A 25930-nucleotide genomic window follows, 5' to 3' on the forward strand; every position below is an offset into this window, starting at 1 on the left:
TGAAGTAATAATAATTATCCCTAGGCCGGGCGCGATGGCTCACGCTTCTAATCCCAGCACTTTGGGAGGCCAAGGCGGGCAGATCACGAGGTCAGGAGATCGAGACCACGGTGAAACCCCGTCTCTACTAAAAATACAAAAAAAATTAGCCGGGCATGGTGGCAGGTGCCTGTAGTCCCAGCTACTCGGAGAGGCTGAGGCAGGAGAATGGCGTGAACCCGGGAGACGGAGCTTGCAGTGAGCCGAGATCGCGCCACTGCACTCCAGCCTGGGTGACAGAGCAAGACTCCATCTAACAAAAAAAAAAAAAAAAAAAAAAAAAAAAAAAAAAAAATTATCCCTAGCATGGGAAACATTCAAGCAGAGAAAGACACAATTTCTGCCAGTTTGATTGTCGTAACTTCCAGGTTGTCTCCACATATGACATCATCTAAATTATTATTATTATTTGAGATGAGTCTTGCTCTGTTGCCCAGGCTGGAGTGCAGTGGTGTGATCCTGGCTCACTGCAACCTTGCCTCCTGGGTTTAAGCGATTCTTCTGCCCCAGCCTCCCAAGTAGCTGGGACTATAAGCACAGGCCACCACACCCAGCTAATTTTTATACTTTTAGTAGAGATGGGGTTTCACCATGTTGGCCAGGCTGGTCTCGAACTCCTAACCTCAAGTGATCTGCCCGCCTTGGCCTCCCAAAGTGCTGGGATTACAGGCATGAGCCACTGTGCCTGGTCTATGTCATTTAAATTAATAATTAACTTTACTATTTAGGAGCAGGTCAAGTAAATGGAGGTAAAACCTGTTTCGCTTATTAATTTAAATTGCCAGTGAAGCCTTTGGTCTAATCATGGTGTTTTTTCCCTGCTAGGTTGCTTCAGAAAAAGCACATTTCACTTGTGGGAGAATTCTTGTAAGCATCAATGGGGCTGGAGCCTGGTCAGGTCCTGGCTCTTTGGAGGGATGTGGCTGTGAAGACTAAGCGCATGGGCAAGATGGCCCTGCAGCCACTCGTGATTACCATAGCAGGGCAGGCACTCAAACGCAGAGCACCTTACAGGGTTCTGCAAATCAACCTCGCTTTGTGCCATCATCCATCTGCTTATAAAATGAAGCTAAGAAAAATAACTTAATCTGAATTCTTAGGACAGAGGTGGACAGGGTTTTTCCTTTACCTATTTGTGTATAAGGTAATATTTTCCTGGCTTGCTCTTAGTAGGCTTAAAGTTGTGGAAATGACATAATTTTAAGGGGTAGTTAGTGGGTGGTCCTTCTCAAATGCAAAGGGAAAATGTAGCTACTATTTTCATGATAAAGTCACCGTCATACTTTATTCTCAATGGCTGCCATTGCAACACATTTTTCATTTTACTCGTAAAAGAAAAGGTGAAATCCAGCAAATGCCTCTGCTATGCAAACTCCTAGGTTGGAGAGAACTTGCAAAGCTCCATTTTCTCTTGGAAAGCTTATTCCGGTCATGGAGGTGGGGGTGGACTTAAAGGCTTCACCTTTCCCATGAAGATGGGTTTATGAGAACTTGGTTAATTGGGATGTGGAGGAAGCCTTTTTTTCATGGGTTCTATCTTTAAGGCCCAAGGCAACAAGGTTTTCGTGTGGGGAACTGAAATTTCAATTCAAAGCACATTAATCAGAAAATATTTCATAATGCTAAGACATAGGCTCGCATAGCTGGTATAGTTTAGGACAGGACAGTAATTTATTCTAGGATTGTTTTATATAGGTTTACAGATGGCTTAAATGTTGTGGGTCAGGTGTGAGATCTAGCACATATTTACTACAAAGACAATAATAAAGATGTAATTTCTGGTCTTAGCTCTGTCCTTGCCTCACCCCAGGCAAGTCATATACTTTCTCTTGTTATTTCTTTCTGAATCAGCAATGATGATACTATGAGTTATGCATCTCACCCAAATGCCAACGGGATAAAGGAGATGACATTTATAGAATACCTGAGCTCTTTGGAGTGTATTCTCCAAGCAAAAGCTTTAAGCATTATATTCTAGAAATTATTCTGTAACTGTCCACCAACCTCTTCAAGCCCCAATAAAGTATTCATGGTTCCAAAAAAGCTTTTCCTGATGAACCTCACCCATTCCAGTCACTTCTTTATACTTTTAGCACCTTAGCATCATATTCACATTGTATATTTCACTTTGATCCACCACTTTATAACATCATCTCTCTAGTTGCCCACACGAGAAACCTCAGCACCCTCGTGGCCCCTCCCTCCCACTTGCGTGTCTCCAGCTAGTGACACAATCTAATTCCATTTCAGTGTGTCCTGGGACCCATGGCACTGTCACAGGCTCAGGGCTTTGACATTTTTCACCTGGTTGTCTGCACTGCCCACTCACAGATCTTTCTCACTCTAGCCTGGCCCCTTTCCAATTCATCCTTCTCTGTGCTTCTGAAAGATCTGTTAAAAACATAAATCTGATCCTATCTGCTCTCCTCTTAAAATCCTTAAAACTCCTTGGCTTAGCACATAAGACAGTGCTTTTTTCTAGTCGCTAGCCCCCTTCCTGGGCACTCCCTTTGGCATCCCCCTGTTCCATGGTAGTCTTTCTAGAGGGAGGATGCTTGAGTTGAGTCGTTAAGTCCCCTCAAAATTATTCCAAGAAAGAGCTCCCTGTGTTTTCATGGCTTCATGCTTTTGAGCTTTTGCACACATGGTTTCTTCTGCCTTCAATGTCCTCTCCTTACCTAGTCATTCTTAGTGGCTTTAACATTTTAGCTTAAGCAACAGTTCTACCAAGAAGACTTCAAGGACCCTCCCTCACTGAGCCCTTTCCCATCTGTTGCAGATCCTCATCCAGTGAACTCCCACGGAACCATGTAAATGGCTTTGTAAAAACTCATCATTCTGTACCATAGCCTTTCATGGATTTTGTCTATTGTTCATGATAAGCTGTAGGTTGCATAAAGGCTGGGATTGTACTTTTTGATTTTGTATCAAAATCTAGCATCTACCTTAGAGCAAGGCACATAGTAGGTCCTCAGTAAATGCCTGCCAAATGAATAGATAAAATTATTACTCTGGGCTGGGTGCGGTGGCTCACGCCTGTAATCCCAGCACTTTCGGAGGTCCGGCTGGGTGGATCATGAGGTCAGGAGCTCGAGACCAGCCTGACCAACATGGTGAAACCCTGTCTCTACTGAAAATACAAAAATTAGCCGGGCGTAGTGGCACGCCCCTATAATCCCAGCTACTCAGGAGGCTGAGGCAGGAGAATTGCTTGAACCTGGGAGGCAGAGGTTGCAGTGAGCCAAGATTGCATCACTGCACTCCAGCCTAGGCAACAGAGTGAGACTCCTGTCTACAAAAAAAAAAAAAAAAAAAAAGATTACTCTGGATGGGTGACCAAGGAACAGCAGAGGATCAAAAGCTGCAGCAGCTTTAGGGCTTGTAGATAATCTATGACTCAAGAAGTCTACATCATTATTGCCAAAAACAGACCATTGTATTCAGTCTCAAATATTATCCATAGCTCCTTATTTTTACTAAAAAATAGATTTTTCAGTTTTCTATATTAATAAATTATTTCTTTTTTAATTGAAAATATTTTCTTGGCCAGGCGCAGCTGCTCACGCCTGTAATCCCAGCGCTTTGGGAGGCTGAGGTGGGCGGATCACCTGAGGTCAGGAGTTCGAGACCAGCCTGGCCAACATGGAGAAATCATGTCTCTACTAAAAATACAAAATTAGCTGGGCGTGGTGGCACGCGACTGTAATCCCAGCTACTTCCGAGGCAGGAGAATCACTTGAACCAGGGAGTCGGACGTTGCAGTGAGCCAAGATCACGCCATTGTACTCCATCCTGGGCAACAAGAGCAAAACTCCATCTTAAAAAAAAAAAAAATTTTTTTCTTGGTTGAGATCTCTCTTCACAAGTCTTTTCCAAGGAAATTTTTTCTGTCTTCTTTTACCACCTACAAGCCATAATAAAGCTTAAAGATAACTCATAAATTCAATGTCATGGAATCAAGAAAACCAGAAAAGGCAAATTGAAATGTGCAATTTGTTTACCATCAGATGAAGTTAGGGATGGCCACAGCTGCAGAATCTCAGGGTTAGAAGTGCTTCTGATATTGTTGGAGACAGAAGGACTTACTTTCCTGCCCCTTTCTGTAGCTCCTTCTAACAACAGGAATGAATAGACAGTGATCCATTCACAGAGAGAAAACTATTCATACGTAAGAAACCTGGATCCAGAGCAGCTCTCACTCAACCAAAGTCTGTGGCCGAAACAAGGGAGGTAAAGATTTTCATTCAGCAGGTAAGGAAATAACTGCAGTGGTGCAGGCAAGACACATTCTTGCATAGATGTCTAGAAAGGGCATCTTTAAAAAAAAGATTAATTTTTTGGGTATATACTAGGTGTATATATTTTGGGGGTACATGTGATTTTTTTTTTTTTTTTTTGAGGTGATGTCTCACTCTGTTGCCCAGGCTAGAGTGCAGTGGCACAATTTTGGCTCACTGCAGGCTTGACCTCCTGAGCTCAAGTGATCCTTCCCACTTTAGCCTTTCCAAGTAGCTAGGACTACAGGTGTACACCACTACACCCAGCTACTTTTTGTATTTTTTGTAGCGATGGGATTCCACCATGTTGCCCAGGCTGGTCTCGAACTCCTAGGCTCAAGCGATCCACCAGCCTCAGCCTCCCAAAGTGCTGGGACTACAGGTGTGATCCACTGCGCCCAGTCTTTGTGATTCTTTGATAGAAGCATATAATACGTAATAATCACATTAGGATAACTGAGGGCATCCATTACCTCATTTCTTTGTGTTACGGACATCCCAATTCCACTCTTTTATTTAAAAATATATAATTGTTGTTGACTGTAGTCACCCTGTTGTGCTATCAAATAATAGATCTTATTCATTCTATGTTTTCACCCATTAACCATCCCAGCATCCTCCTGCCCTCCCCTGCTATGCTTCCAAGCCTCTGGTAATCATCGTTCTACTATCTCCATGAGTTCAAGTGTTTTAATTTTTAGCTTCCGTCTTTCTGTGACTGGCTTATTTCACTTAACATAATATCCTCCGGTTCCATCCATATTGTTGCAAATGACAAGATTTCATTCTATTTGGGAATAGTATGCCATTGTGTATATGTACCACGTTTTCTTTATCTATTCATCTGTTGATGGGCACTTAGGTTTGCTTCCAAATGTTGGATTTTGTGCACAGTGCTGCAATAAACATAGGAGTACAGATATCTCTTCAATATATTGATTTCTGTTCTTTTGGTTATATACCTAGCAGTGGGATTGCTGGATCATTTACATTCCCACCAACAGTGTACGAAGGTTCTCCTTTCTCCACATCCTCACCAGCATTCATTATTGCTTGTCTTTTGGATATAAGGCATTCTAAGTGGGGCGAGGTGATATCTCATTGTGGTTTTGATTTGCATTTCCCTGATAATTAGTGACGCTGAGCCATTTTCCATACACCCGTTGGCCATTTGTAGTTGTCTTTTGAGAAATCCCTCTGCAGATCTTTTGCCCATTTTTAACTGGATTATTAGAAAGAGCATCTTTGGAAGGCCCAGGAAAAACTCAACCCCTCACAACAATTTCCAATCATTCTCAGGCACTGGTTCCCAGGAATGGCCTGGAGCAAGCATGGTTTCACTGAGGCAAGGCCAGGGCCAGCTGAGCCTACCAGAGCAATCAGTAGGCTCACACAGCTTGTGAGGTGTATTTATAAGGTCCCTTGGCTTCCCTCAAGGGAAGGCTTCCACATTATGAGTAGTTAAGAACTTGGATTCTGAGACCAGAGCAACCTGCATTCAAATCTTTATTCTGCTGTTTGCTAGCCATGTAACCCTTGGGCAAGTTATTTAACCTGTCCGAGCCTCAGTTTCCTCATTTGCAAAATGGGGGAAAGTAGTTTTTACACTTCAGTACTGTATGCCTGGTACACAATAAGTGGTCAGTTAACAGAAGTTATTATTATCATTAGCTATTTATAGTGATCAAAAGTAACACAAACCTACTGTAATTCTAATTCACAGGCTACCTAGGCCAAATAATTTTTCCAGACTTTCAAATGACATACACTGAAAGGCTTATTGAAGAAGTGTTGCTCAAATGCCCTGCCACCCTATTTAGAGCTGATAATTTGGGTCTCCACATGGTCTACAGTTCCATTCTTAGTTTTTATTCTCGGTATTATAAAGTTGCTTTCTCTTATGAATCAGGAATCAGGAAGCTGCGACATGAGTGGTATACACAGTCTGGTATCCACGGCCCCCCTTCCCTGTCCATGCTTTACTGTGAGTTATCCTGATGTTTGGGTGGCCTCACATGGGCGTCTTCAGCTGACTGAGAAAGTAAGATTCCTAGACTGGATTACAGAGGCAGCTGGCAGCCTTTCAGCTAAATTCTATTTTATAAAGTCTATAAATTTACTCAGAATCCAGTTACCAGCTGGTAGGGGGTGTATAAAACCATGGAGTTACAGAAGAGAAAAAAAGAGTAATTCGATTGAGATTTATCCAAAGGATTTAAAATGTGATTTACCTGTGGGCCAGTTCCTGGTTTCAAGTGAAAACCAAAAACCAGTTCCAGGTTCACTATCTTTTCCTCATTTTCTTCAGGTTCACCTCCTGAGTCCTAAAACAGGAAACCAAGCACCAATTATTCTAGATGTTGTTTTTACTTCTCATGTAAAGAAGATGATATCTTAGCACTAGTTTTTTTTTTTCTATTCTAATTTATTAACTTTTGGTTATTTTGGATTAAGCTACAAATTCTAATTACATCAAGCAAGAGAAATGACATATTATGCCTTTCAGGACTTTGCCAAATGATTTATTTCATGCAGTTCAAATTGAATGTCACTGTCTTACATTTATCACAATGCATCTTGCATTGTGCAATTTTACCCTAGAAATGCACTTAGCACCTCGAGATCGTTGTAAGATTTCAACTTGAGAGGTTCACAATACCCAGGGCATTTACAAGCTATTCCCAAAGAGGGATTACGCAGTGGATGGAGGATGCAAATGTGTATGGAGGATGAAGCAGAGGAACCAAGTGAGTCTTTGAGGGCTTAGAGATGAAAAACTATAGCTGTTAGTGAATAAGTAAAGTTCTGTGTCTGAATTGCAAGTATTTGCTGATTTTAAACAAAGTATGCCATATTCTTTAAACTAGATTCAAAATGTTAAGTATACTAATATGTTATTCAAACAGTAAACCTCCCATCCCGTATGAAAGTGACGATCGAGCGCTCCAGGGTATGAATTCTCTCAGTGACTTACATGTTGAAAAGTATCCAGGGCCAGGTGGGAGGCCACAGGACCTCACTTACAATGTTGGCACTTACAACTCCTAGCCACTAAAGTGAGGTGTGTTGTTCTTATCATGAACAAATTGTTAATATTTCAACTTGTGGGGAACAAGGGTGTTCAATTTATACACATCCCTTGCTTCAAAGGGCCTTTTGTTAGATATGATGAAATTTCACTTCAAACGACCATTACCGACATTGGCAAATTTAGGTGTGGATGCAGCAGGTGCATGTGTCAATAAAGGTAGCATTAGTGTCCGTAAGAAAAACCTTACTTACCTTAATTAGTGGTGGGAAGTGAAACAAATTTATGTAATCATGGGTTAATTTCTCAATGGCTGACTGTAAAAAAAAATCATATGACTTTATTAATGATCCAATAATACCAAGAGAAGATTAAAATCACTGGGTACAAACAAAAACATTCCTGATTTACCTAGTTCATAATATATCTTGGGGACATTAATATCCAACATCTATTTAGAATAAATCTCATTGTCCAAAGCACTGTAGGTGGTTTGTAATTATTTAAAGGACCAGAAATTTTTAAAAATTATTTTTTATTTTGGAGACCAGGTCTCATTCTATCGTGCAGGCTGGAGTGCAGTAACGCTATCATAACTCACCACAGCCTTGAACTCCTGAGCTCAAGAGATTCTTCTATCTCAGCCTCCCAAGTGGCTGGGACTCAGGCACACACCACCACACCCAGCTAATTTATTTTATTTTTTGTAGAGATGGGGTCATGCTCTGTTGCCCAGGCTGGTCTTGAAATCCTGGCCTCCTGCCTTGGCCTCTCAAAATGCTGGGATTACAGGGATGAGGCCAAGAAAAGGAAGACATTTTAAAGATGCTGAACCTCAGACTAAGCAATAAATAAAACAATTTTTTCAAACATCGGCAGAGTGTAGTACTGAGAAGTGGATGTTCTATTGTACAGAATGCAGGTGCCACTCTGAATAACAGTGAGAAAAGCAACATAGCACATGAGTATAACACCAGACTTTCAGGAAGGCTAGAATCTCACTAAAAGGTTGATTGCATTATAAGAACATTTCTATGGATATGTGTCCAACATCCCCTCTGCCAATGAAACACAAAGAAATCTGAAACGAAAGGAAGACAATTTAAATGATGATTTTTTGGATACTCAGCAGGCACAGTTCAGATTTTCTAAGAACTGATTGCAGAGAGAGTAGAAAAGTACCAACCTGAGAAAATTAGATGCATTTTATTTTAAAGCAAAATAAAAACTGTTGACAGCTGACAATGTAATGAACACTTATTGGGTGTTCAATCCTACTTCTTACACTCTGCTTCTCCACACGAGGGCTAGCAGGCTCAAAGAAGAAGGGAGCCATGGTCAGGCTTAAAGGGAGGGACAAACACACAGCAAAAGAACGGGTGGGGGCCGGGTACGGTGGCTCACATCTGTAATCCCAGCACTTTGGGATGCTGAGGTGGGCGGATCATGAGGTCAGAAGTTCGAGACCAGCCTGACCAATATGGTGAAGCCTTGTCTCTACTAAAAATACAAAAATTAGCCAGGTGTGGTAGCCCGCGCCTGTAATTCCAGCTACTCAGGAGGCTGAGGCAGGAGAATCGCTTGAATCCGGGAGGCAGAGGTTGCAGTGAGCCAAGATCGCACCATTGCACTTCAGCCTGGGTGGCAGAGCGAGACTCCAGCTCAAAAGAAAAAAAAAAAAAAAAAAAGGGTGGATACACTGCTCCACTGTCCAGTTTGGTCACCTACCATTTAAGGACTGAGAGACTCTTGGAGAAAGTACACAACAATTGTGCCTTCCTCAGTGAAAGCGCAAAGAATAAAGGGTGCATTCTTACCATCAGGCTGTGTGTGAGAAACACTTCTGACAAGGACCAGGAGGACTCCTCCAGTGTGGATCTACTCATCCCCAAAGGCCCAGCTTGGAGCATTGCTTATCTTAATTGAGAGTCTATGCAGGCCCTCCTAGAGTAAGTGCACATGACCCTTTCCCTTTATCTTTCCCTCTCATATAAACTTGTTGGGAATCCGCATGCTCTGGCTGAGTTTAGTGGTCACCTGTTGGCTGAGCGCCCCCTGGGTAGCCATTCTTACATACAGCCCCAGCCTTGGCAGTAAGGGGGAGGGTCCGCATTCCACACTTTGGAGACTGCCCCTCTGTGAATGACTGTCTTTAGAAGCTCATGCAGACTCACTCAGGAGTTTGAGGGCAATGTTAGGTCCCCCAACAGATGCAGGCTACTCCTTCATTTGGAGCTCTGGGCAGACCCTCTGCAGAGGTCATAAAAAGAGGACATTACACTGACTCCACTCCAGTGGGTCAAATAATTTTTTTTTTTTTTTTTTACTTTTAAGTGGCTGCTTCCAACAGGGGTTTTTCTCTCTGCATGTTCCTTGGCTTCTCTGCAAGCTTAGACCCCTGTCCCCTGTCCCTGCCTTTTTTTTTTTTTTTTTTTTTAAGACAGGGTCTCACTCTATTGCCCAGGCTGTAGTGCAGTGGTGCAATCATAGTTCATGGCAGCCTCAACCTCTTGGGCTCAAGCGATCCTCCCACCTCAACCTCCCAGGTAGCTGGGACCACCACAGGTGTGCACCACATGCCTGGCTAATTTTTGCATTTTTTGCAGAGGCAAGGTTTCGCCATGTTGTCCAGTCTGGTCTTGAACTCCTGGTTTCAAGTGAGTTGCCCACCGTGACCTCCCAAAGTGCTGGGATTACAGGCATGAGTCACAGTGCCTGGCCCTTAGACCCTTTTGACCACCGATTCTATCTTAAAGCTTTTCTAACCTTTGGCTTTTGTAACAGCATTCTCTCCTCATTTCCTACTTTGTGGACAGATATTCTTGTCTTCCTCTTCACTTTCCTGGCCACACACATCCTTTCTGCCGAAGACAGAAAGCTTCCTAGCTGGAAGAAGACTACTCTTGGGCAGGGTGTAGAGATGCCTGTGCTTTCCTTTGTTTTATTATTATTTTTTAATGAGGTGAAACTCACACACCATAAAATTAACCATTTTAAAGTGGGCAATTGAGTGGCATTTAGTACATTCACAATGTTGTGCAACCAGTACCTCTATCTAGTTCCAAAACATTTTCATCACCCCCAAAGGGGACTCTACTCCCATTAGGCAGTCAATAACCATTGCCGCCTCCCCCCAGCAGCTGGCAATCACTGATTGCTTTCTGTCTCTATGGATTCGCCTATTCAGGATGTCTCATACAATATGTGACCTTTGTGTCTGGCTTCTTTCATTTAGCATCATGTTCAAGGCTCATCTGTGCTGCCGCACATATCAGAGTGGAGTCCTAATAAGTTAAGTAAGCAACAACGAGGAGGGGGTCCCAGGTGGGGGATAACAATTGTTGAGAGACAGCTAATCACAGACAATCACAACAACCTGTTCCCAAATACCTCATTCTGCAAGTAACTCCAGCGGCATGACCTTGTCTGCACACCCTATCTGCACGTAGCCCCTCCAGTATGATCCCATAAAACTTCCCTCAAGCCCTTGCCTCTTGGCAGACAGCCCCTTCTCTGCTGTGCTGCCCATTGCACCCTTGCAACACATCTTCATACTTTCTCTAATAAATCTGCCTTTCTTTACCTACGACTGTCTTGGTAAATTCTTTTACTGCCTGCGACAGCGGCCCCAGCCAGTCTGCCCACAACAGTCAATACTTTGTTGTGCTTTCCTTCCTGAGCCTGAGAACAGCCCTCTTACTTGTGGCATCTTCCCCTTCTCTCCATTCACATTTTTGCTACACTGCAGTGCTTATTATTCTCTACATTTATACCCTCCTGTGTTTTCAAAACCCAGCCTTGCCTCTTTAATCCATTTTAAAACTTCCAGAAGCAAAGTGTAAATATGTCAATTCTCAATACTCCCGACAGCTGGTCAAATTCCAGCTCTTCCCCTAAGCCTGAAGTTGTAAGCTGTCCAGGATCCGGCCCCACCTTCCTTCCACTTCAGGTGCCATGCATTCTACTCATCACCCGTGTTCTGCAGACAGAGCTGCTTATGCTACTCAGGTCGGGACTCGTCTTTTCTGTTCCTCCACATTATCTTCCATGTCTCTTAACTCTTTGTTCTCTCTGTCTAGATTAATGTTCTTTCCTTTCCTGGTCTACATTCCAAAATCTGTCATTCCTCCAAGATCCAGCTCAAGGGCCACCCACTCTGTGAAGTTTCCCCTCTCCATCTCTCACCATGGCCTCTCCTAAGTCTGGATAATGAATCGGTCCTTTCCTCCCAATTGCCAAGGAGATGCTGTATGCACATTTAATCTTTTCTCTGAGATGTAAATTCCTTAACCACAGGTTTCTTTGAATCTTCACAGGCCCAGTCTCACAATTAGTAGACATTCACTGAATTTGTTGAACAATAAACAGTAAGTCTGGACTTTGCTTGCCTAAATGATAACGCTGAGCATGAAAGGGGTACTTAGGTTATCCAGGGCCACCCTTGGAAAGACGTAAATCACTGAGGGCTTCTGGTGAGATATCCCAGCTCACCACCCTTCCTCCGAAATGATCCTTAAGAAATACTGGGCCTTTTCAAAGATGGCAGGTGGGAAGGGGAGGTGGGAGCATCTTATTTGGCATCTGCCAAATAGGACAAGATTTACAAAATTTCTGTTTTGGAGCTCCGAAACATCTCTGTACTGCAGAAAATACTTTTTCCTACTGTGGCCCACTTAAGCCAGCATAGCTTTTAGGATGGACTTGCCCACACCCAGAGGCTGGGATTACATTCTTTGCCAGCCTTTGAGAAATATGCTATGCATGAGTTTTCCTGCCCTTCTTCTAGGAGGGAGAAGACAGCAAGGTCCTCTTTCTGTTGTGGAGATGGTCTGTGGTGGGTGAGTGCCAAGCTGTTGCGCAAAGGGTGCTGAGAGTCTGTAAGGATGTTTCTTCCTGGACCTAGGGTTCACAGAATGAAATGAATGGGCTCTCTTTGGGCCTTAATGGGGATTTCTCTAGAAAGGTCAGTGTGAGTAGCTCTGAGGTAGGGACTAGTTGGCATGCTGGTAGAGCCTTTGTGAAGGTGTGGATTTGGACAGGAGGCTGCCTTTTCTAAATTTTCTCTTTTACTCTGTTTCTCTTCTTTCTAACCTATACACACTCGTCCATCTACCCACACTGGAATGGGGGTGAGGGTTTGGGGAGCAAACCTGATTTTATTCTAAGATCTCTCTTGAAACAAGATTAGTCATAATGACCACACAGATGCCAGCAATTCTTACTCAGTTTAAGTTGCTAAATTGAAAAAACAAAAACAAACAAAAAACAACCATGACCACCACCACCACAACAAACACAGAGGTTTAGCTTTGAAACTACTCAACACTTAAGTTTGGGGGGAGATGTTAGAATTTCCTGAGTGAGTGGGGATTAAAACACATACATGGTGGTGTCTGTTCCAGGTCATGACAGAAATTACAAATGCCTTTAGGTTACTGCATTGGCTTAGGTTTCCCTCTGGCCATGCAGAAATTCTGGGGTCCTTAGGGATTCCCGATGGATTTTTATCCTCTCTAGAATTAAACTGAGTCACCTCCTGCTATTCTGGGTGGATGGCTGTTTTCCAGGCACCACACTGCCTGTGTGGCATTTCTTACAGCTGTCATTTACCATCATCGCATAAGCAGTATCTGTTCTCTCCACCAGATTAGAGACTTCCTGAGGGCAGGGGGGTGATATTCAGGTATCTCCCTGTGACTCCTACTATACCACGTATGCACCTTTTTGCTGTTGGATTATGAGGAAGGAATTAGGGGTGCCTGGGGGCAGCTGCTGATTATCAACTGGTGTAAGCATTTCAGCACAGTAATGACCAGCATAGCACCGTTTCCATTTGCAGCCCCTAACACGTGATCTGCTGCATAGTAGGTGCTCAGTAAGATTTGCTGATGGAGGCCAGGCCTGGTGGCTCACGCCTGTAATCCCAGTGCTTTGGGAGGCCGAGGCAGGTGGATCATTTGAGGTCAGGAGTTGGAGACCAGCCTGGAAAACATGGTGAAACCCCATCTCTACTAAAAATACAAAAATTAGCTGGGTGTGGTGGCACACTTCTGTAATCCCAGCTACTTGGGAGGCTGAGGCAGGAGAATCGCTTGAACCCAGGAGGCGGAGGGTGCAATGAGCCAAGATCGCGCCTTTGCACTCCAGCCTGGGCAACAGAGCAAGACTTCATCTCAAAAAAAAAAAAAAAAAAAAAGTTTGCTGATGGAATGTTGTCCCTTTCTGAGGTACCTTGAAGTGAATGATATGCCCCTTGGAGACAATGCCCATGTCTTTCAGGTCTTCTTCCTCCAGCAGCAGCAGCCGCTTCCCTGTAATGTTGTTTTCTTTAAACAAGCTTGCATATACACTCATCTCTGCTGAAGAGTCACCTGAAGGAAGTGATTAGAAAGCAGAATCAAATTAGATGAAATCACATCCCAAACAAAGTTAACTCCATGAATTAAGAAGGTAACTTATTCCACTTGCCTTTTCTGACGAGCTGCTGAACCCAACAATACTGTGAAAGAGAGGACACATATGGTTTTGAAGATTCACACATGGTCAGTGGCCAGTCTTCACAGTAAACATAGAGTTTTCAATAGATCAAAATAGCTTTAATTCCTGGCTCAACCACAAAGGTAAAATAGAAGACTTCTCTTTGTAGTTTTAAAACCTCAAGCTTTCAAATGGGAGATACCCTTCTCTTCGGGGGTCTTGGACAGTTAAAAGACCATTGGTTTTCCTCCTTCTTTGGGAGATATTTTTAAATCCTTTCAAGAGGGTTCTTACTTATAGTGATTTTTCCATTTATGTGCCGGTGGCCCCCTGGATTGCTGAGGGGCACCGGTTTACTCAGGAATTGTATGAGTTCCAGGGACCACACAGCAGTGGACAGAGCAACGGACAGAAGGAATCTTCTGTTCTAGGCCAGGTCATGAAGTAGCCACGTGGCCCTGGCCAAGTCAAAATATGGAGCTTCCTATGTAGAATGAGGAGATTGGACCCAGTGACCCTTAGTCCCTGTATACACAGGGTCTGGGTTTACTTGTGGCCTCTCACAGTATCTTGGTGAGGGGAGAAGGATGGGAGGCCAGACTCAGTCCCTCTGATTCTCTGGGGGAGCCCTCAACTCTGGAATTTTATTTAAGTGGCCTGGAAACCACTCAACCTCAGAGCAAAGACTAAAAATAGCTGTTAGAACTCAGTGATTTTTCAAAAATTTCTTTTCAAATGACAGGGGAAACTTTGCAGCTAGGGATAAAGAGATTATATCCAGGCTTGTGAATAAAGGAGACCCTGAGTCCTCTTTCCTTGTTAAGCAAGGCTGGCAGGAAAGTGAGACTCACTGGGACTCAGTGAATGGGAAGAAATAGTGGCAACTGGTGCCAAGTTTCCTTACCCTATGGAAGCCAAAGAGGTTAGCTAATGTTGAAAGCAGGTGCACTTCAAAAGAATACAAAGGGCAGAGAGGGAAATGCCTGGGCCCAAAACCAGGTTGAGCTAGGTAAACAGATCTTTTGAGGAGTTTCCAGTAGCTAGTCTGCACTTTGTGGCACCTGGTCTGTTCCCTGGGCTGGAGCCCAAACCCACTAAGGCTGGCATTACATCTTTTGTTTTTTTCATTTTCATTTAGTGATACCCTGAGCTTGTTAAATAGACCTGGATAGGCATAAGTCCCTGAGTTTTATAGAACTTTAAAAAAAATTTTTTTTTTGAGATGAAGCCTTGCTCTGTTGCCCAGGCTGGAGTACAGTGGTGTGATCTCGGCTCACTGCAACCTCCACCTTCCATGTTTAAGCGATTCTCTTGCCTCAGCCTCCCAAGTAGCTGGGATTATAGGCATGTGCCACCACACCTGGCTCATTTTTGTATTTTTAGTAGAGATGGGGTTTCACCATGTTGGCCAGGCTGGTCTCGAACTCCTGACCTCAAGTGATCCTCCTGCCTCGGCCTCCCAAAGTGCTGGGATTACAGGCCACCGCACCCAACCTAGTCCCTGAGTTTTCACATCAGGAATTTTCATACCTGTTTTGTCACTAAGAAAATAGATATGGCGACGTAACAGACTAAGTTGGATTGTTTCTCAGGGTTTCTATCAAGAATGCAGAGTGCAGGACTTCCTTCGGACTTCAACAGTCCGAGTGCAGCCTCTCAAAACATAGAGCTTCCCTGGCTAAAGCTACAGAGAATGTCTGGGTGTGCTTGTGTCTATTCCCGCTTGGGAGGCCAGAATAAGGCTGGCAAATATGATGCCTCACTTTCAAACAGGCCTGAGGTGGAAGGAAAGCCAGGTCAGTGGTGTCCCAGCCCAGCACTGCCTTGACCAGATCCTCCTCTACCATGGCTCAAGGCCATCCCTGTTCTTGTAAAAAGATTTAAGATCACTTTTTTTTCAAGTGTGTTTATTTGTTTTCCCGAGCTGCCACTTTAATTTCCTCATTGGTATTTGTTGTTGTATTCTGGAATACTTTCAGAGCAAATTAGGAAGGTAGAACCCACTTAGAAGATTTGCAGAGATACTTGCTTTACTCTTGAGGCTTTATTTTCAATCATTATTGCATTAAAAACAGAAAAAAGGCCAGGTGCAGTGGCTCACACCTATAATCCCAGCACTTTGGGAGGCCGAGGCGGGCAGATCACTTGAGGTCAGGAGTTCGAGACCAGCCTGGCCAACATGGTGAAACTCCATCTCTACTAAAAATACAAAAATTAGCCAGGCATGCTGGTGGGCACCTATAATCTTAGCTACTCAGGAGGCTGAGGCAGGAGAATCACTTGAACCTCAGGAGGTGGAGGTTTCAGTGAGCCGAGATCGCACCACTGCACTCCAGCCTGGGAGACAGTGCGAGAAAAGAATTTGTCAACTTCTCCTAGTTAGACTTTCCCAAGGCCCAATCTCTTCCCCTAAAAACTTAGGGAAAAATTTATGAAATACCTGCCCAAGTCAAATAAGGCATGAATACAAAGAGCTTACCACATCGTCTTCTGTCCATGCACCAATCTCAAAGGAAGGCAGCAGCTGCATGGGAAATATGCATGAAATGAAAAAAAAAAGTAATATTATCATTGTCTTTTTGGTTCATCCTCGTCTCACTCTTTCAGCTCTCAGCTGCTGCTCTGGCTTGGTTCCTCCTGCAGGCTGGGTTGAATGGAAAACAGTTTTCCTGACCTTAAGAGGCAGTTCTCAGTGCTCCAGTAATGTTCACCAATCTCTCAGTAACAATTCATGTACTTTGGGAGCTGTTTCATATTCCTCTGTTGGTACGTGGTTTTTACATCCCACAATCAGGCCTCAGCAGTCAAGGAATTTCTGACATTTTCCCAGAGACCTAGAGTCTTCCTCAGAGTCTCAGCCAACATGAGGACTGTTGGATTATTAACGAAAATTCCAAAGCAACCACCTAGTAACCAGATGATGTATTATGCCTATTCTCAAGGGGAATTTCTAAGTGTTTAAAGATCTCATTTGCACAATATTTAAAAAACCAAATGTTAGCACCCACGGATGAAGAAGGACATGGGAAATTGGTACGGTCCTAAGAAAGCCAGGCTGCAGAAGTTGCTCTAACTAAAACATTAAAATGCCTCCCTGTGAGGTTCACAAGTATAGATGAAGATGTCTCCAGAGGACTTCAGCCTGCACCATTTTCAGAGCCAAAGAGCTACTTACTGTCTTCAATATATGCCCCATGGCCATCTAAATAATAAATGCTTACATAATTTTTAGAAGTCTGTGTGTCCTATAAGTCAAATTAGAGTTTGGTACAGCTATTAGCTTTAACTAGCCTAACTTGCCCCCCAAAGATGAATTGCTTATGAGATAATATGGCAAAAATCACTCATCTTCTGTTACAAATAATATTTTCTTGTGAGTGAGTTTCAAAAAAAAGAAGTTGAGTTTGGTTGCTTTTACTATTAGTATAAAAATCAGAGGGTAGGTGAGTTAACCTTTCTAACTTATAGGTATTTTGTACCCACATGCTCAAAATTCTGCTAGGAAAGGCACAGCCCCTGCCTTCAAGGAGCTTCTAATTTAACCGGCGCTAATACAGGTATACATTATACCTGGAGGACTCCAAGGCCACCCGAATCTTGGTTTACTTAATGCCTAACATAGTGCCTGGCATACGGTATCTGGTAAATTTTTGTTGAGTCATTTTAAAGAATGAATAAAATTAAAGGGTGCATTTACTGGAATGCTAAGTTCTCTGGTATAGAGTTAAATGTCTATGGGTATACCATAGACAGATGTATTCACAAAGGGATTTGTAAAATAAGATGGGAGAATGGAGGGCAGCACGGCTTGAGTTGGGTCCTGCAGGGCAAGAAGAGAGGTGATTCCGGGTAAAGAGAAGCAACGAGGCAAAACCTGGCATGGCGGGAGAGGGAGGGACAGGAGGGAAGGATGGGAATGGAAGGCAATGAGTTCATGTTGGAGGAAAAAGGGGAAATGAGGCAGACAGGGTGGGGAGGCAAGTGGAAAAACCCACTAGCTGAAATGGATATGAATGGGTAAGTTTGAGTATTTATAGACAAGTTGTCAGGACATAAAGTACACACTGAAATCGATCCTGTTCTGCGTATACTCTGCTACCTGCATGTGCTTCCCTTCCCTCCAGGGTTGCCCTTGCCTCCTCGAAACACTTGAGGTGGGTAGGAATCATCACACACACTCAACTTGGTTTAATAATGGGGAAAGGAGAAAGACTTGAGGAACAGAATCTAAAGCTGATTGGATCAAAAAAAATAGGTGACAATTTTGTCTCTTCACAGGGCAGCTGGACACAGCTGCAGAATCATGCCATTCCCTTCTCCCATCACAGAAGCAAATGTGAAATAGGGAACTTTTTTGGTTTGTTCAAGAAACAACAGTCTGAGTTACAGAAATATTTTCCTGCATCAAGGCTCACTTTTATAGAAACTGGGATGGGGGGAGGGGATGTGTAGTGTTATTTTTATAAAATTCCCAAATGTTGTACTAAACAAAATTGAGAAATAAGTATTTTTTGAATAGAATAGAAGTTGTAAATGAAATAACTAATCACAACCAGAATCTTTGGTTTTAATGTTGAAAGGAGAGGGGGTTGGTTGCACACTGAGGATGGTTCTCCAATACGATGCCTAGGGAGAGGCACTGGCTTCAGCTGGATGCTTACTCCAGCAGGATTCTTTGCACAATGCTTGCAAAGATCAGTGAGAGGAAGGCTGGAGCCAGGCACTGCTTCATGACGGTTTGAATTTGGCAAGATGGGGAATAAGAGTTAATGATCTCCAGCCACAGAGTGGCTTACCATTTCCTTTATGTTTTCTGTACCTTGTTAACATATCAGTGTATCTGCTGTAGGATGAGTTCTAAGCCTTTCTTTCTTTGGGGAATAAAACAAATCCACCCCATGACTGTCCCATCACTTTACAAATTTATTATTTACACTCCCACTGACTTTAGGGAGAGAAAAGCTAACACTTGTGTGCATGCGTGTGACAACGATTCCTTCAAAGGATGTTGGGAATCCAGTCTAACAGGGATCTTATATACACAGCAACACATAACAAAGGGATTTACTGTCAAAACGTTTATTGCAAAATGGAGTCTTAGAACAAAGGAAAGCAAAGAAAAGTTCACATCAAAATGAAATGTATGACACCAACTTGGATTTCTGAATACACTGTGGACTTTGTGCTGGAATATCAAATTCCAACTATAAAATCAGTAACTGAATAGTCTTACCACACAAGAGTAAAATTTAATCTTCCATACAAACATTATACAAGATATTTGGCATAGGACTTGCTCAGAATAACATTGCAATAGAATAATTGAGAAAAAGTTTTTGTTAAAAAAACAATAAAGTGATAATGCCATCTATTCAAAGCTCACACTCAAAGAATATAAATATTTTCTATTATTTAGTACAAAAATTTTAAGAGTGCAAAAGCAATATGTGCAGTGTATCATATCTGACATTAAAAGATATACTATTCTGCACACAATATAAAATAATTAATGTAGGTGCTTGGAACTCTAGTTTCGAAGTAAATAATCATATGCCAGAAAGCTCCTCACAGGCAACAGAGTGCAAACAAAGGTGGAGTCTGAGAAAACACAGCTAGTCTTCTAGATTTCCAGATAGACACTCATCTTTCATCATAGAAATGCTGTATCTAGAGCTGTCAGGCTATGCTACAATCGAGAGAAGAGAATAGATTTTTATGTCTGGCAATGCTTAACACCTAAACAGGAAAACAGTCTTACTCAAAAGCAGCAAAAGGTGCCTGATTATAGAAAATTTATGCTCTGTTATATATGTGGTATGATGAAACTCTGCTACTTTCAAAAGGCTGCAATAAGTCTAGTACAATAATTTTTTTAAGTATTAATATTTAACTCAGAATAAGTTTTAAAACTGTCTTTCATAAAACTCTTACCATTCCAATGAAAACTCTGAAAAATAAAGTTATACGCACAGTAATTCTGGGAGAAGTCATTCTGGATCACTCCTAAACCCTCCCCCGACCCCTAATTCCTTGATTTTTAATGGGGATCAAGTTTGACTACCTTAGCTAGTGTTTAAAAGTCTAACAAATTCACTGCATGTTAAAAATCACTGGTTAAAAACCCACCCTCAACATTTCCAGAGCACTAAAAACAGTGAGCTATATGCTTTCAACTTCTTTTCACTGGTTATGCAAAATAGTAAAATGTAATTTTGCTTTCAAAAATGGGTAGAAAAAGCAGGCTTTAAATTAACCTATAGAATTGTAGCTATCTCAATGAGTTTTTTTTTTTATTGTGGAATCAGTGTAATGGGAGAGTGACCTGACCTGGTGGATTTGGCTGTTTCATTAAGTTGCCACCAGCATTCTTAAGGAGAAAGAAACCATTTCCCCTTAGGGAAATGGTGATTTAAGATAAAGCCACGAAACTCACAAAATTCAGGTTGTATGTTGCTGTAATTCTAAAAATACATTTTGTTTTGACTTGGGTAATTTTGTTCAGGAGAAAAATAATTAGACACGAAACTCTAAAGCTTCTGGATTTGATAAGTTTGTCAGTGGGGAAGGGACAATGCTACCGGGTTTTTTTGTTGTTTTTTGTTGTTGTTGTTGTTTTTTGTTGTTGTTGTTGTTGTTGTTTTTTTGAGATGAAGTCTCAGTCTGTCATCCAAGCTGGAGCGTAGTGGTGCGATCTCAGCTCACTGCAACCTCTGCCTCCCCAGTTCAAGTGATTCTCCTGCCTCATCCTCCCTAGTAGCTGGGGTTACAGGCATGTGACACCACACCCAGCTAATTTTTCTATTTTTAGTAGCAACAAGGTTTCACCATGTTGGCCAGGCTGGTCTCAAACCCCTGACATCAGGTGATCTGCCCACCTTGGCCTCCCAAAGTGCTGGGATTACAGGCGTGAGCCACCGTACCCAGCCCCTTTTGGATAGAAGACTTTACTGAGCACACTGTCCCTGGCATTCATAATGTTACTATTCCTGGCACTGGGCAGCAAATGCCACCCCAGTTGCTGTGACAACCAAAAATGTGCCCTAGCCCCAACACTCTCAAACACCATTCGGTGACAGCACCACCCCAGTTGAGAATGACTAGGAGGGTCTCATCAAATTCTACAAGATAACTTTATGAATTAAGAAAAAAAGATGAAAGGTGAGACATTTTCAGTTGCATGTCTCTGATATTATTCCCACAATTGAGAGATTCAATTCTCATTTTGAATGTTTACATTTCTCACTCTTTTAACCCTTCTCTTTCTAAATGTACATTTTTGTAAATCAAGTAATTGGAACTAAATCCAACATGATAATTGCCATTTCAAACATTGATCTGGAAAGTGAATTAGAAGCTGTACAATATCCTTAGAAATTCTGCATATGGCTAATAAATATTCCTTTTAAAATTAATAGAGTATAAAGTCTTCCAAATGATCTTTACAGATAGAGTGAGACACTATACAATTCTGATTATATGATTTAGATTTCAGGGACGTTTTAACATTTTCAAACCACTAGAAGGACATTGATTGGGAACAGAAAGTAATAGAGCCAACGTCACGTGGTAATGATCAATAGTCCAGTTCTACGAGGAGAACAATTTTAAGCTCTTCACTGAGGCCAATTCTGCTGTATTCTAATTCCTTGTAGGTTCTTGGTGGTAGAGTACTGAGCTATGACCATCTCTGGAATACCGGTGAGGAAAATGACAGCAGTAAAGAAATGAGGAAAATATTACCTAATTAATGATAAAGTTAGGTCCAGTACAGAGTCCTGTTATTTTTCTCTTTGGCCCTATTTGGCTGCTTTTATTAATGCATCAGAACTTTATGTATAATCATGTGGATTTATATGTAAATTAAGAAAAAATGTCCATTTCATTCAGTTCATATGTTCTAAACGTATTGCTGATCATTCTTAAATGAGACTCAAGGTTTACATTCTTACATAAAGTGCAGAGATCCCGGAGTTAACCCCAAAGATCCCCGTGCCTTTTTCAGCCTTGCTCAAATGTTACCTTACCAGTGGGGCCTTTCCTGACCACACTTTAAAAACCTCAACACTCACCCACGGGCCTTATCCTCCTTTCCAGCTTCATTTTTTGGCATAGACTTATCAAATGTGAACATATGATACATTTGCTTTATTTATCATCAATCTTCACTCACTGGCATGTAAGCTCTGTGAGTGCAAAGATTTTCATCTAGCTGTCTTCCAGAACAGTGTCTGGCATAGAGAAGGAGCTCTATGAATATGTGTTGAATGAATGACTGTATCTTTGCCTTGTAAACCCCATGCTATTGGCTCTCTCCTCAGATGGCTGACCACTGCACCCCAGGGCATGCTGGAAAGACAGGAGACCCAAGCCCTCCCTTCTACTCTACTCCAAGCTTTTCTGCTTGGGTGCATTGACTCAAGTCAGGTAGTACTTCTCTATGTCTGAGCACAGACAAGCTGTGTTCATGTATTTGTACATATATGTGAATAGACAGAGAAACTAGTAGCATGGGTATGTGGGGGAATCCATCTTTTAGGGAGAGGTTTATCTACTGTTTTTGTGTTTAGTCTCATCTCAGACCAGGTTAAGCTGGCCAGGGCTCATAGTTTTCAAAGAGCAACAGAAGAAATCTGTTTAGCTTACATTCCAAGAATGTTCTCTTCATCTTTCCTGAAAGCTATCCACTTTTAATTTCATCTCATACTACAGAGAAAATATTATTTGAAACTGATAGTTTTCCAGAAGGTTACCGAAATCACTTATTTTTCAGTGCCTTCACTGGCACCATTCATAGTAGCTAACATTAACCAGCCACTTTCCATGGGCCTGGTGCTGTGTTAAAGTGCTTTACATATATTATTTCTTTTAATCCGCACAATGATCTTTTCAAGTAAGTACTATTTTATTCCCACGTTGAAGATCAGCAAACAGACACACAAAGATTAAATAATTTTCCCAAGGTTGTCGAGCAACTGGGCCCAGGATTCTAGTGACAGTCGGACTCTCTGATCCCTTTCTTCATCACTATGCCACCTAGACTGCTGTACACCTCACACCCAGAACATTCTATTCTCCCCAAGTGAAGTTATTTCTCCCCAAATGAAGCTGGCACAGCATACTGATCATTATGTGGTATTTTTCAGCTCTCAAGGGGCATTAGAAACATGTCACGCTTCAAATTCCAAGAGGCTTTTAATGATCAAATATAGTTAGAAATACTATTAGATCATATCTATGATGATGTCCTTTCTTTAAACTTCATAAAAAGACCCACCAAAAATATTTTGGTTTAACAGTCAAATAATGACACTCCTTTCTAATTTAGATTGAAAAAAGTCTTAGTTCTTTTGCCTCTTATATATATAATTAAAAGTGTTTTATAATTTAAACAAGCTTTGACAAATAGGTGATAACATTCTGAGAATATCCCTGGCTAGCCAGGTTTTCAGAGCAGTGCCTGTATCTACTTCTAAAACACCAACATTATTAAGCAGGGTTAAAACAAAAAACAACCCTGGTAGGCTAAACTTGGTATGGAAAGGACCTCTGCTTTTGCCTAAGTGAGGATAACTTATCTTTACTATTTCTTTTGTAATATTTAATTTCCTCTTTAAAATAGCTAAGCATATGCTTAGAATCCTGGATTATTATGCCCCTCTAAAAAACAAACCACCACGCATACCCCACTTGCTGGAAAATCCAGGAGAGGCATGAACTCACCCCCCTGGAAGCATCCCCTTAAGACCACATCTTTCTCTTTGTATAAAGCACAAGCATAGCCTTAAATGACAGTGTGTTGTTGAGAAGCTTCCATGGCCAGCAGTGGTATGAAAGTTTGCAACATCTGCTGTTGGTTTCAAATCAGGGTATTTTTCCTTCAAATACACTACTGAGAACACTGCCCAGGCTTTACTTTGAGCAGCTGTGCTATTTAGTACCAAAAATTTTCAACACTTAGGTATTTCTGAAGAGCATTTTGTTATAACCTTCTTTCATCTCAGTATTGTTGTTGGATTTTGTACTATCAATTCTTTCTTTCTCTCTTTTTTTTTGTTTTTTGAGACAGGGTCTTGTTCTTTTGCCCAGGCTAGAGTGCAGTGGTGCCATCATGGCTCACTGCAGCCCTGACTGATTGCTAGGTCTCAAGCAATCCTCCTGCCTTGGCCTCCCAAGCATCTGGGACTACAGGTGTGTGCTACCATGCCAGCTAATTTTTTAATTATTAGTAGAGACGAGGTCTTACTATGTTGCTCAGGCCAACCATTTCTGATATTACAGTGTATTGCTATAAGAAAAAACAAGTATGTCAAAGAATTACTACGTGTCAAAGAACAATTAGGAGTTAAGAGTGTTCAAAATGTAAGTTTTAAAAAATGATTTGAATAAAGGAAATAAAGTCAAATACAAACTAAAAAGTATTCATTAAAAAAGAAAATGCCAGAATGTCATTACTTTAAAAGTCCTGTATTGTATATAGAATCACAAATTTCTATAATCAGGCATCACATTTGCTGATTCATAAATATACTTCTTTGGCTTAATTCTCCCCTGATTTTTCTGTAAGCAAAAATAAATCAGAAGTAGAATTGATAAGAAATTACGGTCATGTAAATGTGATTGGCCTAAAAATGCAGTGCTTGGTTTTCTGCCTCCTTACTGGTTTTTGTACAGACTGAGATAAACAAGTTACTTTTGTGTTTTCCAAACATTTGTGATTTTATTACTTTGCTTTCTGCTTTCATTCACTATTATCCATGTCATTATCCTCCTCCTCACCGTCATCATCATCGTCACCTTCTGACAAGTCAAAATCACTGAACCCCAGAGCCATGTTGACTTTCTTCCCCCTTCTCTTAGATGTGGTTTTGGAAGAATTCTGCTTGGCTTGCATGTTTATCTGCATCCCAGAATGCATCACAGCTCCTGCTTTGTTCATTGAGAAGATATCCCCAAAGCCCATCAGCATCATGGCCTGCAGACTTGGGTTCATGCCATGGCCCTCCCCGTTACTTGTTGCTGTGATCTGACATGACATCTCTGCACTGTTTGACTCCTCTGTTTTAGATTCAAAGTAAGACTCCTCAGACATTCTTGCAGCAAGAGGCAAGAGAAGCTATCAAAAGAGAAGAAAGGACAGAAGTAAAAAGAGAAATTAGGACCAATTTAAATCAGGAAAATAGATACCACAAAATTAGTTGGCACTACACAGGAGGTAAATGATTAGTGAAATAAATGAATGTAGGGAATTATGTGAGAATTTATTTAATGGCAGATTTGGCTCCAGCATATTTGCCATAATTTATGAATGACAGGATAAATCAGAACCAAAAGTTTGCAAAGCACCACAGCAAGCCAAATTTCAAATGGAAAAGAAGTTGCAAGTTTTAAGCCCTCATTTTGCTTAAAACAAAATAGTTTTTAGGATTTATCTTGACTTTTCCCAATTTCACTTTCATAAGGAAACATTTAATTAACCATTATATTTTTTTAAAAAGAAATTAAGCAGAGATTAGATCTCAAATGAAAAATTAAGAAACTTTGTACCCAAAAGAAAAGCTTAGAGGAAGCACAAAAAACAGTTCAGCAGTCTATACAGTTCTAGGGAAATGTGGGTTATTAACTACCTTTTTATCTGGATTAGTAGTCTCAATATACACTAAAAATTAGTCTAGAATTCACTTGCTTCCACTTATTTATTTATTGTAGCCAGAACTGATGTAATACTATTTATTCAAATTATTAAATAATTCACTTGTGAACAAATTCTAGATTCTGTCTCACATTTAAGTTAGACGTAAGTATGTAAACACATGAAAACTGGGAAGAAAGGAAAATAGTGTTAATTTAGATTGTTCTAATATGCTCTAATATTCAAGTTTTCTTCTTTCAACAACAGAACTTTTTTCTAAGATGTCACCACTCACAGTGGTCACAGACATTATCTTCTACTTTACGTAATTTGAACAGCCAACTTATTCCCATAAATGTTTGGGCATATCCATTTCAGGGGTAAAACTGTTAGCATATGAAAAATGTTACTGCCTCTTCTTTTGAGAAACAAGCAAATCAAGGCTTATGTTTTTGGCGTAGTTGCAATATGGATACATTT

General features: G+C 41.4%; 1 protein-coding gene across 2 annotated transcripts in view; it reads right to left on the minus strand.

The window, feature by feature from the left end:
- Positions 1–25930, minus strand: part of MAP3K20 (mitogen-activated protein kinase kinase kinase 20) — a 201059-nt gene that overhangs the window by 22262 nt on the left and 152867 nt on the right. The window contains exons 12-16 of one of the 2 annotated variants that reach the window (XM_032755347.2): positions 16301–16345; positions 13813–13843; positions 13576–13715; positions 7599–7661; positions 6548–6640 (exon numbers count right to left, since the gene is read on the minus strand). In XM_032755347.2, the coding sequence (XP_032611238.1) occupies positions 6548–6640; positions 7599–7661; positions 13576–13715; positions 13813–13843; positions 16301–16345 (372 nt within the window). Of the gene's footprint in view, positions 1–6547; positions 6641–7598; positions 7662–13575; positions 13716–13812; positions 13844–16300; positions 16346–18884; positions 24935–25930 lie in introns of those variants that run through there. The other variant, XM_032755348.2, reaches the window with a different exon arrangement.

This window comes from Hylobates moloch, unplaced genomic scaffold (genome assembly GCF_009828535.3).
Source record: "Hylobates moloch isolate HMO894 unplaced genomic scaffold, HMol_V3 SCAFFOLD_1, whole genome shotgun sequence".
In the NCBI taxonomy this organism is placed as follows: domain Eukaryota; kingdom Metazoa; phylum Chordata; class Mammalia; order Primates; family Hylobatidae; genus Hylobates; species Hylobates moloch.